This window comes from Lithobates pipiens, unplaced genomic scaffold (assembly GCF_037356315.1).
Source record: "Lithobates pipiens isolate NorthernLeopardFrog02 unplaced genomic scaffold, aLitPip1_a1.2 Scaffold_18, whole genome shotgun sequence".
NCBI lineage: Eukaryota > Metazoa > Chordata > Amphibia > Anura > Ranidae > Lithobates > Lithobates pipiens.
In genome coordinates, this window is record NW_027507758.1 from 160,531,073 (window position 1) to 160,557,908 (window position 26,836).

General features: G+C 44.3%; 1 protein-coding gene across 1 annotated transcript in view; it reads left to right on the plus strand.

Annotated features, from left to right (window-relative positions):
* THBS2 (thrombospondin 2) overlaps positions 1 to 26,836 on the plus strand; it is a 178,946-nt gene that overhangs the window by 94,961 nt on the left and 57,149 nt on the right. Inside the window, exons 11-14 of the mRNA XM_077486312.1 lie at positions 1,978 to 2,105; positions 4,731 to 4,883; positions 5,654 to 5,872; positions 8,745 to 8,852. Coding sequence (XP_077342438.1) covers positions 1,978 to 2,105; positions 4,731 to 4,883; positions 5,654 to 5,872; positions 8,745 to 8,852 — 608 coding nt within the window. The remainder of the gene's footprint in view (positions 1 to 1,977; positions 2,106 to 4,730; positions 4,884 to 5,653; positions 5,873 to 8,744; positions 8,853 to 26,836) is intronic.

The following is a 26,836-nucleotide window of genomic DNA, read 5'->3' on the forward strand; positions in this document are numbered from 1 at the left end:
TCATTATTTCTAAGCTACTTGTTCATAATTTTTAAATGAGTAGAGGCACCCCTCATTCACTTAAAGGGTGGTATCTGGGGCCCCCTTATTTTTACAGGGGGCTTCCATATTCTGATAAGCCCACCTGTGGGGAAGAAACCTTCGCCCCCATCATCCCCCCCCATATTTATGGCAAGTTGTCTGGCATGGTTCTTGCTCATCGCCCCACCTCCACCTTTCCTGATCAGCTAGGTTTCATGTTCAAATTAAGGAGCTGGTATGGATTTTTTAGGATAACCTCACACTATTTTTGTTTTTTGTGTGAGGATTCCCTTAAAATCTACTTCCTGGGGAGGAAACAATACACATTTTTTTTCATTCTTGCTGTAGGCTGTGCTACAGTAAAGGGGACATTTACTATTTTTCTGACAACCCTTTGCCTATTAGCCCATAAAATGGCCATTTACATTTGACAGACTCGGCTCCCGTTGATTTAGAAGGAGTTTGGGTTCTGCATCTGAACTTCACAGAACCCTGCTTCAATGGAACCCAGGGCATGTTGAATAGTCCCTAGTAGTTACCACAAGCAAGCAGTTGGATTTCACAGTACACATTTTACAATAGTTATTTAAATGTTACTTCCTGGCTGCTAGCTAACATATTAAAGCACTGTAGTAACAGTATCTACTGCATTTTTCCCTTAAAATGTAAATAAACCCTTAGGGATAGTTCACACTAGGAATCACACAGGAATGAGCAGCACGTTCTTGTGCGAGTCACATTTTGTTCAATGCAGTGCGATTTGAGCTCATTCATTTTGAACTGGTTCAAATTGTACTTTTGGAAACATCCTGCAACTGGAATTAATTCATTCATTCAGTACTTTTGTGCCATGCAGTCTGGTGAAGGCAAACTCTCTGCATTTGCGATCTGCATTTGGGGTCTCATTAAATTAACATTTACACCCACTGCAGGTCGAAACTGCGGTGCATTTTGAATGCATTGTAGGATATGCGCACATGATGTGAATTTCCAACACCATGTTCTGATGTGAATGGGGACTCAATGTATTTTTCAGTATGCCTCACTGTATACAGTTTCCTTAAAGAGCTTGTTACCTTAAAAAATATATAGATCCTGGCCCTTTAACGCATGTTATACAGCACAGTGCTTGTGCTGTGAAATTTGGCCCCCTGTATCACCTGAGATATTTGGCTGATCCTGACAGTTTCTACCCTCCCCTCTGTAAACTGACCACAGGTTATCACGGCTGCTGAGCCCTGACACAGTGGTCAGTTTACATGCCCCCATCAGCCACTGTGTCCTGTCTGCTCTCCTCTATGCTCTCCCTGCTCCCTTCCCTACCTGTCAGCTCGTGACAGTGCCTGCCCCTCTTGCTGCTGAAATAACAGGAATATTTTCATATTATCCAATCTGTGTCCTAATCCTGTGTCCCCCATGTGTGTAATTCATAAAATAAATGCTGATTATACCTAATTTTAGAGCAGCAACTGGCACTCATGTGACTGAACAGCTCTCTCCTCCTCTTCTCCTATCGTCCCGACTGACGTCAGCGGTGGAATCTCAGCCCTGCCCGCTGCAGATGTTGGGCAAGGAGAGAGCTGGCCGGTCATGTGAGCGTTGATCTGAAATGAGGTATAATCAATTTTTTTATTATAAATCACACACATAGGGTGACACAAGATTAGGACACAGTGGGGATAATATAAAATAAGGCAGACTGGCTTAACAACCACTTTAAACAAATCTTTTTTATAAACTTTTTACAAAGTTTATAACCTGAAGCTCCTGCCAGCAGCAGTACTTTCTGTGGCAAGCTGGAAATGAACAATACAGCCTCACATTTGGCAGCAACATTGTCAGATTGGGAGCTCCTTCAGTTGACTGTTGGGCAGCCCATCAGGTCTATTAGAAAGACAGCCCAACTGACAACTGTTTGTTTTTTGCTACAGCTGATATTATATTATGTTTTTACAGATGGGTGCCTATCAAATCCTTGCTTTCCTGGAAGTGAATGCAATAGCTACCCTGATGGATCCTGGTCATGTGGAGCTTGTCCAGTTGGTTACATTGGCAATGGGACTTTTTGCGAGGATCTAGATGAGGTAGAGTATAAAGGAAAATATATAACAATGTAAAGCTCAGAACATATCCAAAAATGTGCCTGCTTTGCTGATGGCTAGTAAAAAAAATGCCACTCCCAGAAAGCAATAACCAAATTATATATCAAATGTCAATATTGTTTCTACTGGAACAGGACAGGCATGTCCATTATCTTCACAAACATACATCCAATTATTAGAGGAATTCGATGGAAGAGAATAAAATAGGGCTGTATGCTGACACCATTAGTTTGATAGTTTCTAACCCTACTGTATTGTTTCCAAACATTCAAACCACTCCAATTAGTTTTAACAATGTTTCATATGAAACAGTTCATGAAATGACATCTGAAATATTAGGATTGAATTCTTACAAAAAAAAATACCAATTTCTATATCTCAACTCAAGGGAACTGCAAGCAATGTAATATTTGGTATTCAAATGCCCATATGAAATGCCCTTAGAGGGCAGAATTGTGGCTTTAAATGCTTATCCTATGAAAATTTCTTTGTACTTTCCATACTTTACCAATGCCACTTTCCAAGTAATTTGTTTTCCTCGCTCAGAAGTATCTTAATCAGTATGTATGGCACTACAAAAAACACAGAAGATAATTTGCTGTTATTTGTTAGTATGAATACCCTGTAGGAATTGGACTTCCCAGCCTATATCATTGTTACCAGGTAACTCTTTTAGATCAAGTTAGGTACTGGTGGTCTACTGACATTGATAAACTGTGGTCTGTAATGGAAAGGCAGCATCTGCCATGTGGCAATAAAAAAAAAGTTTTTATTAGCCCTTAAATAGGGAGGAAATATTACAATTTCAGTGTTTCTATGGTTAACACCACTATTGAAGCTTGGAGGAATGCAGATGCCTTCCCTCCACCTTGATCGTGTACTAAGAGGTGTCTGGTAATGGTTAAGAACATCAAATACAGCCAACGTGTTTTGGGGCGAAAAAGCCTTGAGCAGTAAATGTTAATAAAAGGGCACTAGGGGGGACTATGTTAAGACTTGATGAAGACTTTACATCTCCTGATGGCACAAAATCATCTCCCACTGTTCTAACCATTAGGATTATATATACAGTATAACATTCCATACAAAATGTCCAAATACTCCAACTCCATTTCAGCACTGTATTGGAGATATTTTTTTTTGATACAGGGTCATTCAGCTATATCCTATAATACTGCATTCTTTACTTTATCTCTTTGTTAGACAAAACCATTCATGTCAACAACAATCTTCCCATCAAATTGTATGATATTTTAGGCATGTTATTTACCTGTAAAAGCCTCTCTTGTGTAGGCCTTTAAAAGCCTTGAGACTACTGCTGAGCACTGTCAACTTGATGTGATGTTAGCATTCCCAAGCAGACCTTCTCTTCTTTCCATGGCAGCTACATATATAATATTTTGTCTTTGCTCCTCCACCAGCAGCTAAATAAAAGTTAATGCATGTAGGTGAAGGGAGGGGCAGAGATTCTGGGCCACCACAGACTGTATTTAGACCTTCCAAAAAGAGAAGAGGGCTATGGCTTGCGAAGAGGGAGAGGAATGTGCTAGAGAGAATGTACTCTTTCCAAAGTAGTCAAATTGTCTAGCCATCTCAAAGGCACATTGTAAGTGAATTAAAAAATGAAAAGACATCCTTAAAGTTAGCATTTAAAATACTTGATTTTTCTTTGCATTTTCCTGCAATTTGTTTGTTAGTGTCTAAGTCAAGGTAAAAATAGGGTTGTCCCACATCTGAATTTATGTTGTCCAAGCCACTTCCTGTAAACCTCTGTTTCTAATCTGCAATGTATCCACAATAATATTTTGAATGGATAAATACAGAAGCAGTAACTTTCTGGCATGTTGTTTGTTGCCTTTTGATTACCTCTTTGTGTTAACTGCTTTTTGTCCTGTGATAGTAATAATGTCAGTGATTGTAAACCCTAATTTTTTTATAAATAACAAACATATCATACTTACCTCCACTGTGCAGCTTGTTTTGCACAGAGTGGCCCCGATTGTCCTCTTCTGGGGTCACCCGGCGGCGCTCAATGCTCCTCCCGCATCAGATAACCTCCTAGGAGAAGCGCTCTCCCGAGGGGGTTACCTTGCGAGAGCACCCCCGAGTCCAGCATTTGCATCCATAGACACAAATACCGGGCTCAGCCCGCCCCCGGTGCCTGCATCAATGGATTTGATTGACAGCAGCGGGAGCCAAAAGCTGCACTGCTATCAATCTATCCAATCAAGAGCTAGGACCCTGTGGAGAGAGGGAGAGTCCATCTCCGCCGAGTGAATGAAGGGGCTCAGCTAAGTAAAATGGGGTGCTTAGGGGGCTGGTCACTGCCAGGTGTTTTTTCACCTTAATGCATAGATGCCTTAAGGTGAAAAAACATGACGGTTTACAACACCCTTTAATTCAATATTGCTTTCTGTTTTTACCTTTTTCCCACTAACGATACATAGAAGTTTAAAGACATGGAGAAAAAAGAAATGTAATTGTTAAAGTGACTCCTCTGTTGTCACTTGGCCTATAAAGCAAACATCATTAGTGCAACTAATGGTTTATTGTATTTACTATATGCTTGCCAGTAACAAAAGTCTATTGTTTCTTCTTTATTGATAGTGTACATTGGTTATGGATGCTTGCTTCCGCCTGGGTGGTGTCCATCGATGTGTGAACACAGATCCTGGCTATCAATGCCTTCCTTGCCCACCTCGTTACAAAGGCAACCAACCATTCGGTGTCGGATTAGAAGTTGCACAGAAAGACAAGCAAGTGAGTAAGCCTTAAATGTAAACATTTTTTTAAAGTAGGAGGTCAAAGGGCAATCTGTCTACAAGATACTTAGTCAGTCGTGACAGATTGGGACACATGACCTAATGAATGGCTGGTAAGAAAATCTTCTTGTTTCCCCATTACTAACCATTGGGGAAAGCATGGGTAAGAAGGAGAAAGGCTTATCTTATGAGGTCAGATTGACTTGTTGAAGGTAGCTGACACTTGGTCATTAATCTCCACACTCTGTTTTAAAAATCCTTCAAGGAATTCTAATAAAAAACATCTGTCAAAACAATATCAGATTATACATAGCTGCTATCAAGAGTGACAGGTCAGCAGTGGAATGCACGGGCAAAAAGACCCTTTTCTAGTGGATGAGACTGGAATGTAGAAAATTTCAATAATTGTCTTCTGTCAGTTTTTACAGAAAAAAACTGTGGAAGAAAGAATATTTCCGTTAAAAATGCTTCTATAAAGTTATCAAGTAGCTTGACAGTTAATAACTTAACTATTGCTCATTATAATTTCCCTTCCCCTGCTCTTCTCCTCTAGTTTCCTTGTTCATTTCTATTTTTCTTACCTTTTAGCTTCTCTTAGTACAAGTAAAGAACATGTAAAATAGTGATCTATTATAAAGACATGCTTCATTAGTCTTTACTTGCAACCCAGACCCTATTTTGTGTTTCTTTATATTGTCACTAATGCTTTTTATAATATATACTTAATTAATTTGTGATTTAAAACATTTTATCAAAATCTTTATTCAGGTATGTGAGCCAATAAATCCATGCAAAGACAAGTCTCACAACTGCCACAAGTCTGCAGAATGTATTTATATTGGCCACTTCAGCGAACCATCTTTCAAATGTGAATGTCGAACAGGCTATGCAGGTGACGGCATCATTTGTGGAGAAGACTCTGATTTGGATGGCTGGCCCAACAATAACCTAATCTGTGCTGCCAATGCTACTTATCACTGCAGCAAGGTAAGAATTAAAGAGTTTTATGATTGAGATTTGCAGCAATCTGTTATCTTCACAGCTCTGCATCTGCATGGTGACTGCACTTAAGTGGGGTACACACTATAAAAAAATCAGGAAACGATTGTCCGATTTTCCACTTTGTTTCACAGCAAGTCAGAACAAGGAAAGAAATAATGTACGAAAATTCTCGTATGACAAAGGTTTCTTTTTTGTTTATTGTTTCTCATCATGTTCATTCTTTCGTTTCTGATTTTTTTTCTCATATGAAAATCATAGGAAAACTGTACACATTAAATGAAAATCATTCATTCTGTTCCCATATGAGACAAATTTTGGAGTTTGTCCCTTTTCGGAATAGGCTGTCAAAAGTTGCGCACACACTATCAGAAAATCATACGATCTTTCCCCGGATGAAAATGTTCACCCAATTTTCTTATAGTGTGTATGAGGCTTTAGCTGCAAAGCACCAATTTGATTGGTTTTGCTTAATTAGACCATGCAGGATGTCAATATAATTTCTAAGACTTGATGCTGTTAGAAATAAGCTAGGGAGTAGGATATACATCCAGAGCTGGTCCATGACCTGTTGGGGGCCGGGCCACGGGGTGGGGAGTTGGCAAATCACAATGCAGATCAAAACACTTTCTGGTTTCTTCCCCTCCATGAGAGTCGCTCTTCCCCATAATGGTGGTGGAGACCAAATCACCAGTGTCAACCCTGGACCTCTAGTGGTGGGTCTGGCAATACAACAGCAGTGCACAGAGATCTCATAATGGAACATGTAGGAGACACCCTGCAGCCAGGCCACTCCATACCTTCCACTCAGTGTGGCCACAATGAAGGGCTATTATATTCAATTGCCATACAGCAAAGGGTAAGTGTTGGGCGAGTGAGTGATGCTCTGCCCCCTGTCAATAAGTGGTGGCTGCTCTCCTCCTTCTGATGCCCAGGGGCACAACAAACACATGGATGCAGGAGCCTGGTGATCTGAGGTTCTCAGTGAGCTCTGTGCAGCAATACACTTACTGATAGTGTTTCCATAGGAGTCTCTGTGCAGTCAAGCCTCTCTGCTAGTGATCTGTAAAACACTGGTATTGTTGCAGTATTTAACAATAATTTCTGTGTTTTACAGATCACAATTTCTGTGTTTTACAGATCATTATTGTTAAATACTGCAACAATACCACCCAGCCTCCATCGCTACCAACCACAACTACCCACTCCCCGCGACACAAACATCCCCCCCCCAGTCCCTGGAAAAATGTACTGCATAATACCTGCCCCTGGCACCAAAAAAGTGGGAGACTGCTGTTCTACCATGAAACAGGTGCAAAACACTGTATAGCTGAACATTCATTCTCAGTCCAATATTATATCCTTAGTTATAAAGCATTGGTTAGCTTAGGTTTTACTTTCTGAATTTCATAAATATGAAGGATTAAATCCAACAGAAAACTATTTTTACTAGCATGTACTTAAACAAAGCCTGATCTCCTAATTAGTTAGCCTCCAAAACTGACCATAGACCATCAAAAACCAGGCATCTGTGAATGTTACATTTTATTCAAATGAAACACCAGGTAAACAATAAACTTTTAGACATAAAAAAAGGAAAACCTTCTAAGTGTTCTGCATTTTTGTATTCCTTACATGTCTTACCACCAGCCAATATCACAGAACAAAGAAGTAGATGGCCAGTCAACTCTTCATTCTGGCCTTACCCTATTTAGCTTCTAGCTATATTGGATGCAAAGATTGCATACAATATTACAGCATTGTATCAGTCTTAACCAGTAGATGCAGTGGGATTGCAGAAAATAGTAGTGCTAATTTAATAAATGTAGTCCCCTGGGCAGTACCTGCCTTTCTTCTACCCAAATTTAAAGCATTTAAAAAATATCTATTTGTGGCAACAGTGGAGGCAGAGGTGGATTTGCTGGGGTTCATGACCAATGCATTCGGGACATAACCTCTCCGTACTTTTTACCCTTGGCTTTACCTTTACCTCTTCACCTTCTCATTTTTCCCTGTTACCTTTTAACTCCATATAACTCCCCCCCCCCTCTCCCAATAAATAGGCCACACAGGAGTTTTGGAGTATAAATGGCCATAGCAGCCTTTTATTAACAACTCTTCAACCAATAACTTAAATAACTTTATTAAATATATATATATAACCACTGTTTAGCAATGGCAATTTGAAAACTCCCAGTCAGTTGGTCTTTGATGGTACCACGTTCAACCTTTTTAAACTTAACACTCTCCACCATTACACTGCGGGACCACAGTTACCATACCAGGCCTCCGGCCGTTTATCAGACCACCTTTCCTGCAGTGCCACCAAATCCCGTATTCCAGCCTACCCTTTCGCTGGGATACACCAAAAGGGGGCCCATATACCTATGAGCTCCCCCCCCCCCACACTTCCATCATCTGTTTTCTTTTGCCCCATCAAAGACCAAAAGACACCGCCACTACAGCTGCTATGACGACCCTCATCACCAAAACCTGCAAGAAAAGCAAAACACAGACAACAAGAACGACAACAAACACATATACACCAGCATTCCCTATATGACCAAAAATGGGCGGGTGGGTGGGCAACTCTCTTCATGCTCTGCTTCATGCTTGCTTTCTAAGCCCCTCCCCTTCTCTTTATACTGCCCGCCCCCTTCCATTCATCTTTTCACTCCACCCCTAAACTTTCTTTTCTTCTTAACCCCCTACGCTCTTCCCCTAGCATCTGTCATGCCCGGCCCTCCACCCAGCTTTCAGCTTATTTCCGGGCCTCTCTGCTTTATCACACAACATTATCTTAAGCTGTTTATTATAGTCGGCTTCTTGGCATAGTAATTTTTCCTTTCTTCTCTCAAAGGATAATTGTCCACTCCTCCCTAACTCTGGACAAGAAGACTTTGATAAGGATGGTGTGGGAGATGCATGTGACAGAGATGATGACAATGATGGCGTAGATGATGAAAAGGTAAGGGTAAACACTACCATGCAAAGTGTCTTTAGCTTTTAAATAAAAACACTTAAAATCACAAATGGAATAAAATATAAATCCGTAATTGTACTTATTATGTCCTTGGGAGTCAACTATGTACCGCACTTCTGGTCATCTGAACAGCAGCACAGCAAGTGTTTGTAACCAGGCCAACCAGTAAAGTTCCCTTAAATAATCTGTGTCCGCTGCATGAGCTCTAGAATTGGTTTATCATTGAGAGGCACAGAGGTGTGGTTGGTCTGCGACCTGAACTTGCAATCTCTGCACAGTAAATTGTAAGAGCAATGTGGGAATAAAGAGACGGCTGTGAAATGTTTTCTCATTTGCAGTATACTAAGTTATCGGATGTAATTAAAAAAAATATGGCATTCATAGGGACAGAATAGTGGACTAGAGTTTAGCACTTCTACCTTGCATCACCAGAGTCCGCAGATCGAATCCAAACCAGGATGCTACCTGCATGGAATTTGCATATTTTCCTTGTGCTTGCACGGGTTTCCTCCCACACTCCAAAGACATGCTGGTAGATTAATTGGCTCCTGTCTAACTTGGCCTTAGTGTGTGCATGTGAGGTAGGGACCTTAGAGTGTAAACTCCTTGAAGACAGGGACTGATGTTAATGTAAAATATGTAAACCACTGCAAAAATTGTCTGTGCTACTGTCTATAAATGCTAATGAAGTTCACTATCAGTTAACATTGCATTACTTGTAGTTTAAAAAACTTACGATCATATTTCTCATACATATAGAATGCAATCCTTCTTAAAATAAGGAACCAATTGTATTCCTATGGGGGTTGATATATATTTTAAAATGCCCCTAAACAATTTTTACACTATACTTTGTTGATTGATCTAACATTTGGGATGCATACAGTTACAAATTTCTGTCTGATATTCACACTCCTTAAAACCAAGCCATATGACTGGCTTTTGATGACACAACGTGATTTTGGTGCTTTAAAGGTAATTCAGTCTTTTATCACATTATTTTTAAAGTGATTGTAAACCTTTTTTTTTATTTTTTTAATAACAAGCATGTCATACTTACCTGCTTTGTGCAATGGTTTAGAATGGAGCAGCCCTAATCCTCCTCTACTCTGGTCCCCTGCCAGGGCTCCTGGCTCCTCCTCTTCTAGGTGTTCTTTTTATCAAAAATACTGAAATAACTTGCCTGTAAGTACAGCACAGTTGGTGTTTTCTACTTGAACAATTAGCTAGTATGGTACAAGAAGGTTGACCTCAAAGCTCATGAGGTTATACCCGAAGAAAAGAGACAATTTAGTCTAACCCTCTCCAAAATGAGCCTTACAAATTTCATCTACATGCTTCACTGTCAATAAATAATAATCATATTTGGATACTTGTGACCAAACAGAATGAGAATTCCTTTCATAAACTGGGGAAGGTTTTCCTTTAGGGCATTTTCCAAATAAGGTAAATCTCACCCTGTATCACTTTACCGTCATATACAGGCCTTACAAATGACCAGAAAAAAACATTTTGAATAAAAAAATGTTTAATGTTCCTTTCTTTTTTATTTTAATATGGATGTTAACTCTTGCCTATAATATCCTGATAAATACTCTTTTGATAGCTTTCTGCCAAACTGTAGGGTCAAACCAGCATACATATGGCAGAATGTTATGTGTTGTTTCTATTGAGCGATATAGGAAAAATGTTCTCATAAATCAGACATCAGAATTAAAGCTGAAGTATGGCCAAAAATGTTTTTATTGTCCATTTGCAAAGGAAAATAAGTTAGCCCTAATGATGTGTGCCCTATCTCTAGCTGCTGAAACATTTTTTACATAACTCACACTTGGCATATGCTAATCGGAATTCAACCAATCCAGGCAATGCATTAGGTTTCATATTACAAGCTGTAACCTCTCTGCTTTGAAAAGCACCCTGGATTTCATCCATATTCAACCAGGGTTCTGTACAACTCAGGGTTCCTTCAGAGATTGCTAGAGGTTCGTTGAGCATTGAGCAATGTAACACTACTACCACTGACAACAAATGTAAGGGGGAAAATCCCCCACTGACCCCCAATTCTTACAGAGGGACAAGAGGGTTATCTTTACTTCTAGAGGAAAAGAGATTTAATCTCCAAATACAGAAAGGTTTCTTCCCCGCAATAGCTGTGAAAATGTGAAATAGACTCCATCCAAAGGTGGTTCTGGCCAGCTCAGTAGATTGCTTTAAAAAAGGTTTGGGTTCCTACCTAGGTGTCCATATTATAACTGGGTACTAACATTTATGGTTTATCCAGTGAAGATCCAATTGCCTATCGGGGATCAGGAAGACATTTTTTCCCCAGCTTTAGCAAATTGGATCATGCTGGGGGGGGCCTTCTTCTGGATCAACTGTGGGTATTTCTTTGGTTGAACTAGATAGACTTGTGTCTTTTTTCAACCTGACTAACTATGTAACTATGTAATCTAAGTAAATTTAAACAGAGCACCATAATACTGATCACCAATGTATAGGGGGCACGTTTCCACTAACTTCTAGTGTAAGAGCAATATTTCTCCACTAAGCACCAATGTAAAGGTACACTGAAATTTTCAATGTCTGCGTGCCTTTTTTATTATTTATTTAGGTCCATAGTTATTACTGAAATTAGTATTGTTATCTAGTGGAAGAGAGTGTTACAATTGATCTGCTATGGCTGTCAAATATGCTATGTGTGTTGCATTCTTTATTACTTTATTAATATATCTACAGCTTACTGATTTTCATGCCAGGAGTTCTGGTTATGATTTTTAGCAGAGGTTGGATAGGATTCTTAACCACAAATTATTCAAAGGTTCTTCACTGATAAAGGGTTCAGAAGGCTGGTTTATTGCATTGCTCATTACTCTCTAACATGTCTTCAGACTAGAGGGGAACAGAGCATAGGCTATTTACAGGACGTAGAAGGACTAAAGGGCAAATTTAAATTATAGTCTAATCAGCAGGCAGGTAACAGGGAATTTATCATTGGGAGGCAATGCAAAGTATGCTATGTCAGTTTCTAATGTTACCATTTCATCATCAGGACATACACATAAAACACAGAAAGAAGAACTCATAGTGGTATATGTGAGCAGAATTTTTTTATGATTATTCAAACCATCTGTGTTTGACCACACACAGATCCTACTTTTGAATTCCTTGTTACACTATACGAATGACTAAGATGAACCCCATAAGCAGTAAGAATTTTCTCACAAAAGGGTTGATTTTTTTAATAAAACAACATTTGACTTTTAAATATGTTTTATGGTAGATTTAGATGCATGGAATAGCACAGCTCTTTAGTCAAATACAGTCTCATATGGTCTGGCAACACTTCTTATATATGATCCCTGAATGCATTAATGGGACTTCCTTTATCCTCTGTTGTTATATGCAATGGTTCTCGGTTGTTTTTGTTCTTGTAATTTCTTGGCATCAATCACACACTTCATAAGGATTTAAATACCATTCAAACCACAAGTTGGAGCATATTACACATGTTATAAGTTTATTATATTTTCTAGTATGGATAATTGTTATGTATACATTGGGAGATTAGGCAGCAGTGGTTAATTATAAAAAAGCGGTGAAGGTAGCAGGGGAGGCCACAGCAGTGTCTGCAATATTATGGGAGCTGCCAATCTTTGTTTTAAATGTGGAGTTCAACGCAAAACATTTTTATTTAGTTTTGGATATAGTGGGGGTTAGAATATTACCTTAGTGGGAACATAGACAGCAAAAATACCTGACAGAAGCTCCAATCTCTCTTTAATTTGGAAAGAAAAAAAGAAAAAAAAGACACCACTTTCACAAGGAGAGAAGGTCAGGGCCTCAGATGCTTTAAAAAGGAAGTAAACTTTCCCACTCTGATGCTTCTTTTCATTTAGTCCATTATAATAAGTTATTATCAGACTATAGCCACTGTAATCCAGCCCAAATTGCATATTACTTACGGTTTAAAAATTTTTCAAAAACTTCTTTCTAGGGGTTAGGCAGCGCCATCTTACGTATTGTTTTCTGAGTCCACAGTGGAGTGTATTTCCGCCCTTACATTGAGCACTTCCTGTACTGTTAACCAAGCCTCCTTCTCAATCCAACATTTCGATGGCAACCCTGCTTCCCTGTTCATAGCTTACTTGTTTATTTCATAGTATTTACTTGTGCCCATGTCTAATGTTTCCCTTTGTCAGACTTATCAGTTTAGACTGTATGTGAGGTCACATGGTCACATGGTGTGTAGGAGGAAGCTCTGAGTGATTAGCAGAGTTCAGTGTTGTGCCGTAGGAAGTCCTGATAACAGATAGGTAAGACATAGAGAGTGTGCCTTAAATCAGGGGGAGTTCTGGGCATGCTCAGTGACTTCATTTTACAGAACAACAAGGATTACAACAATACTAAGCAAGTAAGGAGATATCTACAGACAGTGTTCATCAGGGTTTTTTATGCTGAATTACATGGGATAACGTTGTGGGGGAGGGTTTACAACCACTTTAAAGGTGTATAAAAAAATAAAAAAAATAATAAATACATAAAAATCTATATACAGCATTTAGGTCCATATATATTTGGACACAGGCACAATTTTAGCTTTTTTCAGGTATTTACCAAAACATATTCAAGCTATTTATAAAGGGGGGTTAGTATGGGACTTTACATGAGACATCCTTGGAAGTAGGAGTCTCCATCCATATCAGGTGCAAATAAAGAGGGGAGGTTTGGGACTTTAAATGAGGTACATGAGTGGAAAACACATGGGATCAAAAACACAGATTTATCAAGAATAGACCTAACATAACGCATATACAAGAATGAATAATTGGTCGAATGAATGCCATAACCAATAGCCCAGTATTGGATAATAACATGTGTGGATATGAATCATATAGAAAGTTATACAAACATCTTGGCCAGTTGGCTACATATAAAGATATAAGTTAACATTAAAATCTAATTAATCACATCATATATAATAACATAATGCATCTAGGATAGCCTGTTGGTTCGACGCGTTTTGGCAACTATATCGCCTCATCAGGAGAAAATGCATGTAATCTGTAAATACATTGTACATATGTATGAGGGCCAGTATAATCTATTCATAGTTCCCCTAATGAAGGTTGAAAACAAAACAAAAGGAGAGAAACAAATTGGGGTGCAGAGGAAGGAAATTATCCAACCCCCTACGTACATTTTGGTGCACAGTATGTGTATGCTGACACTGCTGGTGATGTCGAGGAATAACCATGGATGTGTCTGATAAAACAGAGAAGGTGGTCTGGAACGTAAGATTAGGAAATGTAAACAGGGGCTTGGGCTCATGACAAGTGCCAAAGCAATAAGGTGAATATGAGAGAAATGACAATGTATTTGCCATGGTATTGGAGATAGATGGAATCAAGATGTGTGATGGGGTAAAATGTATTTTAAGGGACCACTATTGTAGTGCACAAAAGGGCGAGCAGGGAACATGCAGAAGAGGAACGTGGTACAAAGGAGCCACCATCTCTAACAGAAATCACAAAAATGAACAAAATGTACCCGTGCATTGCCAAAAATCAAACTCTAGAATGCCAGGAATGTGTGGAGGACACAGCAACTGCAGCCAGTGAACAGCATGGACACCCAAACCAAATGGGGAAATATGTAGGCTTCTGAGTCAACACAGGGACATGCCCCCAGTGTCACGCTGGCATGACTAATAGGGAGGAGGACCTATACCCACAGCGGCAGTTGCTACCAATAAGATAAGATGGAAAAGGACTCCGGTGTGATGGCGCTCATGCGGACATCACACACACAACGTCATGCATGGCGCCAATGTGCAACGGGACACTGTCCACCCCGCAACCAAACCAATGAGGGGGAGAGGTAGGACACCCAGAGCGCATTGCAGCTCCTGGTCATATAGAGATAAAGAGACACCCTTGTTTACATTTCCTAATAGCACGTTCCAGACCACCTTCTTTGTTTTTTCAGACACATCCATGGTTATTCCCCTGCATCACCAGCAGTGTCAGCGTGGGCATTATCATCCCATTGGTGGTTGTGTGCCTGCATCCAGTTTCTTCGGGGGTCCTCGTCCCCTTAGTTCCTGGGAGAGATACATGATGGTCACCACCAGTATAGACCACTTGCACATACTGTGCACCAACATGTAAGTATAGGGGGTTGGGTAATTTCCTTCCTCCGCACCCTAATTTGTTTCTCCCCTTTTGTTTTGTTTTCAACCTTCATTATGGGATCTATGAATAGATTATACTGCCCCTCATACATACAGTGCCTTGTGAAAGTATTCACCCCCCTTGGCTTTTTACCGATTTTGTTACATTACAGCCTTTAGTTCAATGTTTTTTTAATCTGAATTTTATGTGATGGATCAGAACACAATAGTCTAAGTTGGTGAAGTAAAATTGGGAAAATATATACATAAAACAATTTTTCAGAAATAAAAAACTGATTGGCATGTGCGTATGTATTCACTCCCTTTGTTATGAAGCCCATAAAAATCTCTAGTGCAACCAATTACCTTCAGAAGTCACATAATTAGTGAAATAATGTCCCCCTGTGTGCAATCTAAGTGCCACACCCTGTCATTACATATGCACACCTTTTTGAAAGGCCCCAGAGGCTGCAACACCTAAGCAAGAGGCACCACTAACCAAACACTGCCATGAAGACCAAGGAACTCTCCAAACAAGTAAGGGACAACGTTGTTGAGAAGTACAAGTCAGGGTTAGGTTATAAAAAAATATCCAAATCTTTGATGATCCCTAGGAGCACCATCAAATCTTTCATAACCAAATGGAAAAAACATGGCACAACAGCAAACCTGCCAAGAGACAGCCACACACCAAAACTCATGGACTGGGCAAGGAGGGCATTAATCAGAGAGGCAGTACAGAGACATAAGGTAACCCCTGGAGGCGCTGCAGAGTGCAACAGCAGAGACTGTAGTATCTGTGCATCTGTACAATAAGCTGCACGCTCCATAGAGTTGGGCTTTATGGCAGAGTGGCCAGAAAAAAGTCATTGCTTTCAGCAAAAAACAAAATGGCATGCTTCAAGTTTGCAAAAAGGCATGTGGGAGACTCCCAAAATGTATGGAGGAAGGTGCTCTGGTCTGATGAGACTAAAATTTAGGAAGAAACCTTTTTGTTTGGAGCTTGAGATGAGGTGATGTAAATTAATAGCTTTAATGGTATTGTCCCTAGCTTCTCGGCCAGGGACAAACCCTACCTGGTCGTTTTTAATGAGGGTGGGTAACACGGGAAGGAGTCTATTGGCCAATATTTTCGCGAAAATTTTGATGTCCACATTCAATAGGGAAATGGGCCTATAATTGGCAGCTTGTGAGGGATCCTTGCCTTCCTTAGGGATCACCACAATGTGTGCCCCAAGCATATCAGTATTGAATTCACTGGAGGTGGAGAGGGAGTTAAAGGCTTTCCTAAAAGGGAGTTGTAGAATATCAGAGAAGGTTTTATAGTAAATGGATGATAGCCCGTCCGGGCCCGGGCTTTTACCAGACTTAGTTTGCTTAAGTGCCGTATCCCATTCCGATTGAGAGATTGGGCTATCCATTTCCTGAAGTACTTCTGTTGGCGGGATTTGAGGACAATATTTGCTCAGAAATGTCGCAATGTCCCTGGACCTGGGTTGGGAGGGGTGGTGGGGTGTATGTGGCCCATCAAGGTTGTACAATTTGTTGTAGTAATTTTCAAATTCTTTGGCAATCTCAGTGTTTTTCGTGTAGATATCACCTGAGGAGGAACAGAGGTTGTGTACGGTATATTTCGTGTGTTTAGAGTGAAGGGCCCTGGCCATAAGGCGGCTATGTTTATTACCGAATTCGTAGAATTGCTTTTGGGAAAGCGCGTAGTTTTTCCTAATGGATTTACCCAGTTCTTCCTTGATGGAAGACCTGGTCTCTATTAGATCCAGAAGCGTCTGCGAGGCTAGAGTTTGTTTGTGAGTTGCTTCTAGGATTTTCAGTTTGTCGAATAGTTTTTGGAGATTAATTGTTTTTTCTTTCCTGATTTTAGCAGACATGGAGATCAGCTTGCCTCTAATTACACATTTATGGGCAGCCCACTGGTTCATGTTAGATGTGTCTGGGGTGTCATTTTCTTTAAAGTAGTCTATTAGGCACTGTCTCAGTTCTGTCGTATGTAAAGAGTCTGTAAGGAGAGAGGGGTCTAGTCGCCAAATTCGTGCACGTGTCTGCAAGTCTGGGAGTGCTAGTGTGATAGAGATAGGATGGTGATCTGACAAGGTCATTGGTTCTATATTTGATGTCGTCAAGTAGGAGAGGTCCTGTTGAGTCAAGAAGAGGTAGTCAAGACGTGAATACCTGTTATGGGGTGTAGAAAAAAAGGTATAATCTTTCTCTTTAGGATGCATAGTGCGCCAGGTATCGTGTAATGAAAGCTTTTGGAGGATCAGTTTTATTTGTCGAAGGGCGCTGTATGGAAGGTGAGAAGTACCTGTTGAGGTGTCTATGAGTGGGTTTAACGGAACGTTAAAGTCCCCACCTAGTAGTAGCATTCCTGACTGAAAGTCGAGTAGGTTAGTGAAGACTTCTCGTAAGAAAGGTACCTGTGCCTTGTTGGGGCTGTAAATATTAGCGAGGGTTATCGGTTTGTTATGCCATGTGCCTTTGAGGAAGATGTATCTACCCTGTTCATCAGCTAGAGTATCTGAGACTTGAATGGGAACGTGTTTTGATAGCAATATTGATACTCCTTTGAATTTAGAATTTGGTGTTGTTGCATGGTAGCCGTGTGGATAGTAGATGTTGGAGAGTGTCGGTGTGTTTTGGGAGCTAAAATGCGTCTCTTGTAAAAATATGATATCTGCTTTCAAGCTTTTCATATGGATCAGCGTCTGTTTTCTTTTTTCCGGGATATTTAGACCCTTTGCGTTTAAGGAAACAATTTTGAGCGTAGGGTGGACGGTGTTAGTATGGGGGGGGGGGTCATTGTAGCGGACCAGTATCTTCTCCTGCTGAGAGGTACTGGTATCTGAGCACAGTGAGACTGCTTCGGAGAACAGCGGAGAACAGCAGGAGGGGGGAAGGCGGTGAGAAGTGAAGGGAAAGGCGAGGAAGGAGGGAGAGGGAGAGGTGAATTAGGATGCTCCGCTTGGAGCTAGGGTGGGCCCAACTATGTATTCCGAGGAGTACACAGTTGGAAAAATATATACACTAACTGGGGTCGGAGTAACTGGACTAGTTACACCCGACAGAAATATTTTACCAGTTTGGGTCAGGGATATCTTAAATAAAGAGCCCTGTGGGTGGGGGTGATTGGTGTCGAAGTCGAGTCAATTTGGTGTCTCTGTTCCCGTGAGGTCAGGAAGTTAATATACACGACTGTCCAGTGCACATAAAGTGAATACTGCGGAGGAGGTGGTGGTGGTGACATTGTCAACAGATTATAGGAAGTGGGGACAATGAAGGTAAAGTCATATGACAGTGGAGAGAGGATATAAAGGTCTAATGTACTAAATTTCAGCACTTATATGGTAAGTTGTGAACCCCTGAGATTACCAGGGGGAAAGGATTCCATTGAGAAAGTGCGGCCCCGTAGAGTATGTTGATGGAGGATGCTCAACTGGTCGCGGTCCAACAGGTCAAGGAAACCAGCATGGGTTCTGGGCATGTAGGTAGGTGGAGTTGATGTGTGTGTATGAAGAGGTTGCCACCGTTTGGTGTTCAGCTGGGCAGTAAGTGCATTTTAACAGAAGGGTCGCGGGATGGTGTCGTGCAGCAGACAATTTGCGCAGAGTGAGGTGATCGTTAAGCCTGCAAATGTAGCTGCCTCCAGATAAGACATTGAGAATTTTAAACAACATATTGCAATTACAGAATTAATCTATACTAAGTAACTGTAGTCTCCTCACCGCACCTGCTTCACTTAGTTGCATCGAGAGAAAAAAAAAAAAAAAACATTAAATCAGAAACAAAACTGCAGAAAACTTTCACAGTGTAAATATATCAAAGGGGGAGAAAGATAAAAGATTCAACACAGGGTATGCAAAATGTGGCTCAGAGGCATTCGGTCACCTGTTATGAGGTGGGGGGGCTGTGAGACAGAGCCTACCCCAAATTAAGAGAGCCAGAAGGTGAGGTTCTCAGAGAAAGGAGCCGTGACATGAATTGTCCGGTTCCAAAGCATATGTTCCCGTATATGATGGGTTAAATATGTTTGTATTCAAGGACATGCTAGGGTCCGTGGTGCTTGGGGGGGGAGAGAGACCGAATACCTCAGGGCCACTAGCGAAGGGATGATAAGGTGGAACACCAGAGAGGAGGAGTAACTAGGGAGATGAAGTAGTGAAAGATAGGGCAAGATGGTCGTGGCGGCGGAACGTCCGACAGAACCGGCATACGTTCACTAATGATAGTTGGACAGTCTCCCAAGATCCTCGTATAATGTTCATTACCTCCCCGATGTGGGGCTGACCGAACGGAGATATTGCGAAGGTCGGGGGACGTATCAAAATGTTCTGATCGTTGGGGTCAGGATACCGGTGGGGAGTAGAGAGGCTTACTCACCGATCCCGTCGGAAAAATCAGGGAGGATTGTTTGGAGAATCTGTAGAGTGTTCGTGTAGGCGATGTATTCTCATGCGGAAGCCGAGTTTTCGTGGGTACCTTCGGAGAGGAGAACGTGAGTGATCCGCTGTCAAATGTAACGACGAATGCCAGGGGAACCGCAGGGGTTCAGATAAAGCAGATAAGATGCCTTCTTCCGAAGGCATCTTACGAGCGCCTTTGTCTCCTATAGTCCGGAGAAGCCGAAGGGCTCTGGTTTTGAAGGTTGCCAGAGGAACGTGGGGAAGTTGGTAGCGGATGTGATCTTCGGCGGCGGCCAATGTTGAAGTTACCAGCTTCGTGGATACCATCCATGGAGGTAGCCCTGTGTACGGTGGGTAGTCGAAAGTCACTGTACCAGTCCGAGACATCCACCAAAGGCAGGTTGAGGACGGTACAGAAGTGATCCAAATCCTCAGGCACTCTGAGATTTACGGTGTGGCCGTTGGCCGAAGCTGACAGGCAGAATGGGTATGTCACGTACCTGGTGGTTGAGCCTGGAATGCAGGGAGCGGCCCCTCGTATCCCCTGGCTATTGAACCCCTGAAGGTGGAGACAGGTATTCAACAGTCCAGAGGGCACAAGTGCCTGGTAGACGGTATTGGTCCGGGAGGTCAGCTGGGCACAGATAACAGGCTGGTATAGCGGATGGTGCTTGACTGTTGCTGGCAGGCACAAGTGCGGGAACTGGCTGGTGAGCAGATGTTCCGTAATGCAGGAACTCAGGTAGGTAGCAGGAACAGCGGAGTCAGATACAGGCCAGGTCAGCAGGAGACGATCAGCAAGGTACAAAGGGTTGAGGCAGAAAACGTGGTCAAACAGGCAGAGGTCGTAGGCAGGCAGCAATCGATCAGAGTCAGGGAACAAGCCGGATGTCAGGAATCAGATAACAGGTTCGGATACAAACAGTACGGATCACGGACACGCTGTAGACTGGACAGCACAGATGGAAGGGAGCCAATGACTAAAGAAGGCTTCAGGGCGCCAAGCGAACGTACGACGGGTCAGCGCGCCCTCGTACGTAGACGTGCACCCGTTCGTGACCTACGTGTGCGCGTGTGCGCGTTCGTGTCGACGCGAGTACGTTCGTTAGCTTTGACGCGCGTTGACGGGAAACGACGGACTCTCCACGACAGGTTCCGACGGGTAAGGTTTCTATGTCTAGTCGAGACGTTAGGGCGATCGTGACATTGCCCCCCCCCAAGGGGCAGCCCCCGGATGCCCAACCGAGCCCACTTGTTCGGGTGAGAATTCTTGAAGGCGCGGATAAGTCTCTTGGCATGAATATTAGCCTCTGGCTCCCAGGAATTCTCCTCGGGTCCGTAGCCCTTCCACTTAACTAAGAATTGGACCTGGTTTCCTCTTTTCCTACAGTCCAGGATGGCCTCAACTTCGAACTCAATCTCTCCATCGACCAACACAGGTTCCGGAGGGCAGGAGGTCCTGTCAGAGAAAGGATCCTCAACTGCAGGCTTGAGGAGCGATACGTGGAACACCGGGTGAATTCGGAAAGACTCAGGGAGTTCCAACTCAAATGCCACGTCATTTAGTTTCCTTTTGATCGGGAAGGGACCCAGGAATTTTGGACCCAATTTCTTGGAGGGACAGGATAACTTGAGATTTAAGGTGGACAGCCAGACCCTATCCCCGGTCTTGAGATCCAGCTCCCCTCTTCTTCTTCTGTCGAAGACTTTCTTATTATGTTCCTGCGACTTAGTCAAGGTTTCCTGTAAGAGTTTATTATTCTCTTCAAAGAAAGCAAGTCTCTTCTGAAGCGCTGGTACTGGACATTCAGGAAGATCGCCAGACAAGAACAACGGATGGTATCCGAAATTTGCATAAAAAGGGGACTGTTTGGTGGCTGAATGGACTGAATTATTGTAGGCGAACTCGGCCATAGGTAGCAGGGAGACCCAATCGTCTTGTGAGAAGGACGAGAAGCAACGCAGGTACTGCTCTAAGGTCTGATTCGTCCTCTCGGTCTGACCGTTGGTCTGCGGATGGTAGGCTGAGGACATGCAGAGGTCGATCTTCAGAGTTGCACAGAGTGCCTTCCAAAATCTAGATGTGAACTGCACCCCCCTGTCAGACGTGATATTGGCGGGGATGCCATGAAGTCTTATGACTTCCTTTATGAAGACGTTAGCTGTCTCCGCGGCAGAGGGAGTGCCCTTCATGGGCAAGAAATGAGCCATCTTCGTGAGCCTGTCGACTACGACGAAGATCGCTGTATGGTTCTCCGAAGGGGGGAGTTCGACGATAAAATCCATGGAGATCATTCTCCATGGTCTATCAGGAACAGGTAGAGGTTTTAGTAAGCCCCAGGCTCTGGACTTGTTGCCCTTACTCCGAATGCAGGTCGTGCAGGCCTGTACGTAACTCTTGCAGTCGTTCTTCATCCGCGGCCACCAGAAGTTACGCCTGAGTAATTCTAATGTTTTGAATGTTCCAAAGTGGCCAGCCATGGGATGGTCATGACAGGAAGCCAGAACCAAGGTCCGAACTGTCTGGGGGACGAAGATCCTGTTCCCATGCCACATAAGATCATCGCTGGAGGACAGCGGGATACCGGATGGAGGTGAGGCGCCTCTGGAAGCCTGTTTAACTTGAGAGACCACATCTCCTTGGAGTAAGAGGAAGTTTCCAGCAGAAAGGATGGTGTCACTGAGAGGTGGATCTTCCGGCTGGCTAAACATACGAGATAAAGCATCTGGCTTCGTGTTCTTGGATCCGGGGCGGAAGGTTATGTGGAATACGAACCTTGAGAAAAAGAGTGCCCACCTGGCTTGACGAGGCTTCAACCTTTTAGCTGTCTTCAGATATTCGAGGTTTTTGTGATCTGTATAAATCAGAATTGGGTGGATAGCCCCTTCTAGCAGATAGCGCCACTCCTCCAGTGCCGACTTAATTGCCAGTAGCTCACGGTCGCCCACGTCGTAGTTTCTCTCGGCTTTGGATAGTTTGCGGGAGAAGAACGCAACTGGGTGGAGTAAGGACTTAGGTCCCTGCCTCTGGGACAGCACAGCTCCGACTGCCACCTCCGAAGCGTCAACCTCAAGAGTGTATGGTAGGGTAGGATCAGGATGTTTCAGAATCGAAGCTGAAACGAATAGCCTTTTCAGGGTTTCGAAGGCCTCTTGTGCCTCAGGTGTCCAGCGGAACTTGGTGCCCAGCTTGGTTAGCCCGGTAATGGGGGCGATGATGGAGGAGAATCCCTTTATAAATTTGCGATAGAAATTCGCGAAGCCCACAAACCGCTGAACTCCTTTTCTATCGGATGGGGCAGGCCAGTCCTGGATTGCAGTTATCTTCTGGGGATCCATCTCGACCCCTCGAATCGAGATAATCAGACCAAGGAACTGGATACTCTCCTTCTCGAAAACGCATTTTTCAGGCTTGGCATACAGGCCGTGAGAGCGGAGGCGAGTCAGGACCTTCTTGACATGTTCTCTGTGGGTGGCTAAAGTGGAGGAAAAGATTAGTATATCATCCAAATAAATGATAACAAACAAATCTAAATAGTCTCTGAAAATGTCGTTCACAAAATGCTGGAACGTAGCCGGGGCGTTACATAACCCGAAAGGCATTACTAAATATTCATAGTGTCCGAAGCGGGTACGAAAAGCTGTTTTCCACTCATCGCCTTTTCTGATACGGACGAGGTTGTAAGCCCCCCGAAGATCCAGCTTTGTAAATAGTTTAGCGGAACCCAGTCTCTGGAAAAGTTCAGGTACTAATGGCAGAGGGTAGCGATTTTTAACTGTGATTTTATTTAGTGCCCGATAGTCCACACACGGACGTAAGGATTGGTCCTTCTTCTCTACAAAGAAGATCCCAGCGCCGGCTGGGGAGGTGGAAGGTCGGATGAACCCTTTTTTGAGATTATCGTCCAGGTAGGTCTTTAGAGTACTCAATTCGGATTCGGACAGTGGGAAGATCCTTCCGAACGGAATTTCTGCCCCCGGGAGCAGTTCAATAGGGCAATCGTAAGGCCTATGAGGAGGGAGAGTTTCTGCGCCCTTCTTGCTGAAAACATCGAGAAACGCATGGTATTGCTCAGGTACAGCTTGTCGGGTTTCTTCATCCGTATCCAGACAGAGAAGGACTGACGAGTCCCCATTGGGAGTCGGACAACAATGCTGGTGGCAGTAGTCAGAGGGGAACTTGATTACTCCGGTGGCCCAGTTGATGTGTGGATTGTGTGCCTTCAGCCAAGGCATGCCTAGGATGATGGGGAACAGGGGAGACTGGATGACATCTAGGCAAAGGAGTTCTTGGTGAGACCCGGCGATGATGGCGGGTAGAGGACTGGTCTCCTGAATTACTGGTCCTGATTCCAAGGTAGACCCATCAGCCAGGTATACCGAGAGCCCCTTCCCTCGTGGTCTAAGAGGGATCCTGTTCATTCGGGCGAAAGACGAGTCAATAAAGCCACTGCATGCCCCGGAATCAATTACCGCGTGGGTTGAGATAGTCCTTCCTGGGAGCTGCAAGAGAACAGGAACAGCTAGATGGGAGATGTTATCTGGCAACATAGGAGACGAGACAGGTGGAACACGGAGGCACTTACGCATCTTCGCCGGGCAGGAACGAACAAAATGCCCTGGTTCCCCGCAGTATAGGCATAGGTTATTGACCCGACGACGCTGGCGTTCTTCCGGGGTCAGGGATGGGCGAAGTAGCCCCAGCTGCATAGGCTCCGGAGCGTCCGATGTGGATGCAACTGGAACAGGCGGAGGTGGGTGACTAGGCACCCGTGGTAACATCCAAACCGGACGGGGAGTTGTGGTGGATCGTTCTTGGCGGCGCTCCCTCAAACGCCTGTCAATCTGGATAGCAGTGTCAATCAAGGCCTCCAGGGTTTCAGGAACACCCACTCGTGCCAGCTCGTCTTTCAGGGCCTCGGAAAGCCCCATGCGGAACTGGTACCGCAGGGCCGCATTGTTCCAGTCCGTGTCTGCACTCCAACGTCGGAATTCAGAGACGTAGTCTTCTACGGGTCTGCGACCTTGTTGTAGGGCATGTAGGGCTGCTTCGGCAGTGGCGGCTAGCTGGGGATCCTCATAAAGCCTGGACATTGCCCGGAAGAAGGTGTCCATGGAGTCTAGGGACGGATCCTTCTGTTCCAACAGTCGGTGTGCCCAGGCCTGGGGTTCATTGCTTAACAGGGAGATGACGAACCCCACCTTCGTTGCCTCAAGGGAGAAAGTTCTGGGCTGTAGGGCGAAGTAGAGTTCGCAGGAGTTGCGGAATGCCCTGAACTTGCTCCGGTCCCCTGTGAACCGTTCCGGGGTTGGGACCCTGGGTTCTGGTGGCAGCATCACGACTGACGGCGGGGCATGGGCCCCAGGAGCCGCTGGTGCAGAGGCGGATAGCGCCTGGATTTGTTCCTCCAGTCTGCCGTAGCCCTCTTGTAGGTTCTTAACTGCCTGTGTAAGGCTGGCCAGATGGTGGCAGAGTTCGTCCATGGGGGAGGCTCCCTGCGCAGGCTCGGACATGGCTGTCCAGTACTGTCACGTACCTGGTGGTTGAGCCTGGAATGCAGGGAGCGGCCCCTCGTATCCCCTGGCTATTGAACCCCTGAAGGTGGAGACAGGTATTCAACAGTCCAGAGGGCACAAGTGCCTGGTAGACGGTATTGGTCCGGGAGGTCAGCTGGGCACAGATAACAGGCTGGTATAGCGGATGGTGCTTGACTGTTGCTGGCAGGCACAAGTGCGGGAACTGGCTGGTGAGCAGATGTTCCGTAATGCAGGAACTCAGGTAGGTAGCAGGAACAGCGGAGTCAGATACAGGCCGGGTCAGCAGGAGACGATCAGCAAGGTACAAAGGGTTGAGGCAGAAAACGTGGTCAAACAGGCAGAGGTCGTAGGCAGGCAGCAATCGATCAGAGTCAGGGAACAAGCCGGATGTCAGGAATCAGATAACAGGTTCGGATACAAACAGTACGGATCACGGACACGCTGTAGACTGGACAGCACAGATGGAAGGGAGCCAATGACTAAAGAAGGCTTCAGGGCGCCAAGCGAACGTACGACGGGTCAGCGCGCCCTCGTACGTAGACGTGCACCCGTTCGTGACCTACGTGTGCGCGTGTGCGCGTTCGTGTCGACGCGAGTACGTTCGTTAGCTTTGACGCGCGTTGACGGGAAACGACGGACTCTCCACGACAGGTTCCGACGGGTAAGGTTTCTATGTCTAGTCGAGACGTTAGGGCGATCGTGACAGGGTACTTCCAACGGTAGGGTATAGCTCTAGACCGGAGGACATCTAGTAGTGGCTTCAGTTCCCGCCTCCGTTGTAGAGTGATGGAGGACTGGTCCTGGAAGATTTTAATTTCAGCGCCATGGTGTAGTATTCTGCCTCTCTCTCTCGCTTTCCTCATTATCTCTTCCTTCACAAGAAAGTCCGTGAGGCAGCATATCACATCTCTCGGCGGGTCAGCTTCCCTTCCCCTGGGGCGAAGAGCTCTGTGAATGCGCTCGAAGGCTATCACTGTGTCCGATGGTCTGTCGAGCAAGTCGTTGAGGATGAGGGACACTTCCTGGGACAATTGAGGTGCATCAAAAGATTCTGGGAGGCCTCTCACCGCAGATTGCGGCGTCTCCCGCGATTGTCGAGGTCCTCCAGATGGCGGTTAATTTCTCTGAGGTGAACCGCATGTGATTCCGAGACCTGCTGAACGTGGCAGAGTGCGGATTCTTGGCGGGCCTGTGTTTCCTCCACTTCTTCCACTCGTATCGCCATCGTGTGGAAGTCCGCTCTGAGTTCAGAGATGGCCGCCGAAAGTGTGGATTTGATGTCCGCCGCTACTGCCCGTAGATCCGCAATGCTCAGAGCCTGGGACGTCGGTGGGGCAGCGGCAGGGGCCAGAGGGCTGCGGCTCCGTGATCTGTGCGCGGGCCTGTTCGCTTGTGGGGCCTCGTGCGCTGCGGCCTGTGGATCCGGCGCGGTGCCTCGGGATCTGGCCCTGAATATTTCAGGTATATGCTGGGCCAGCGGGGGTTCTTGGCTCCTGGGTGGTCTGGAGCTCGCCGGGGGGGTATTCTGCTGTGTACTCCCCATAATAGTTAGGTAGGGTGTCGTAGCGAAAGAATGCTGGACCTCTGGGAGCGGGAGAAGAGAGTTAAGCGTCCATCTTCTTCAGGCACCAAGCCACGCCGAGACTAAAATTTAACTTTTTTTGGTCATCAAAGAAAACGATATGTCTGGCACAAACCCAACACATCACATCACCCAAAGAACACCATCCCCGCAGTGAAACATGGTGGTGGCAGCATCATGCTGTGGGAATGTTTTTCAGCGGTCAGAGTTGAGAGAAAGATGGATGGTGCTAAATACAGGGATATTCTTGAGCAAAACC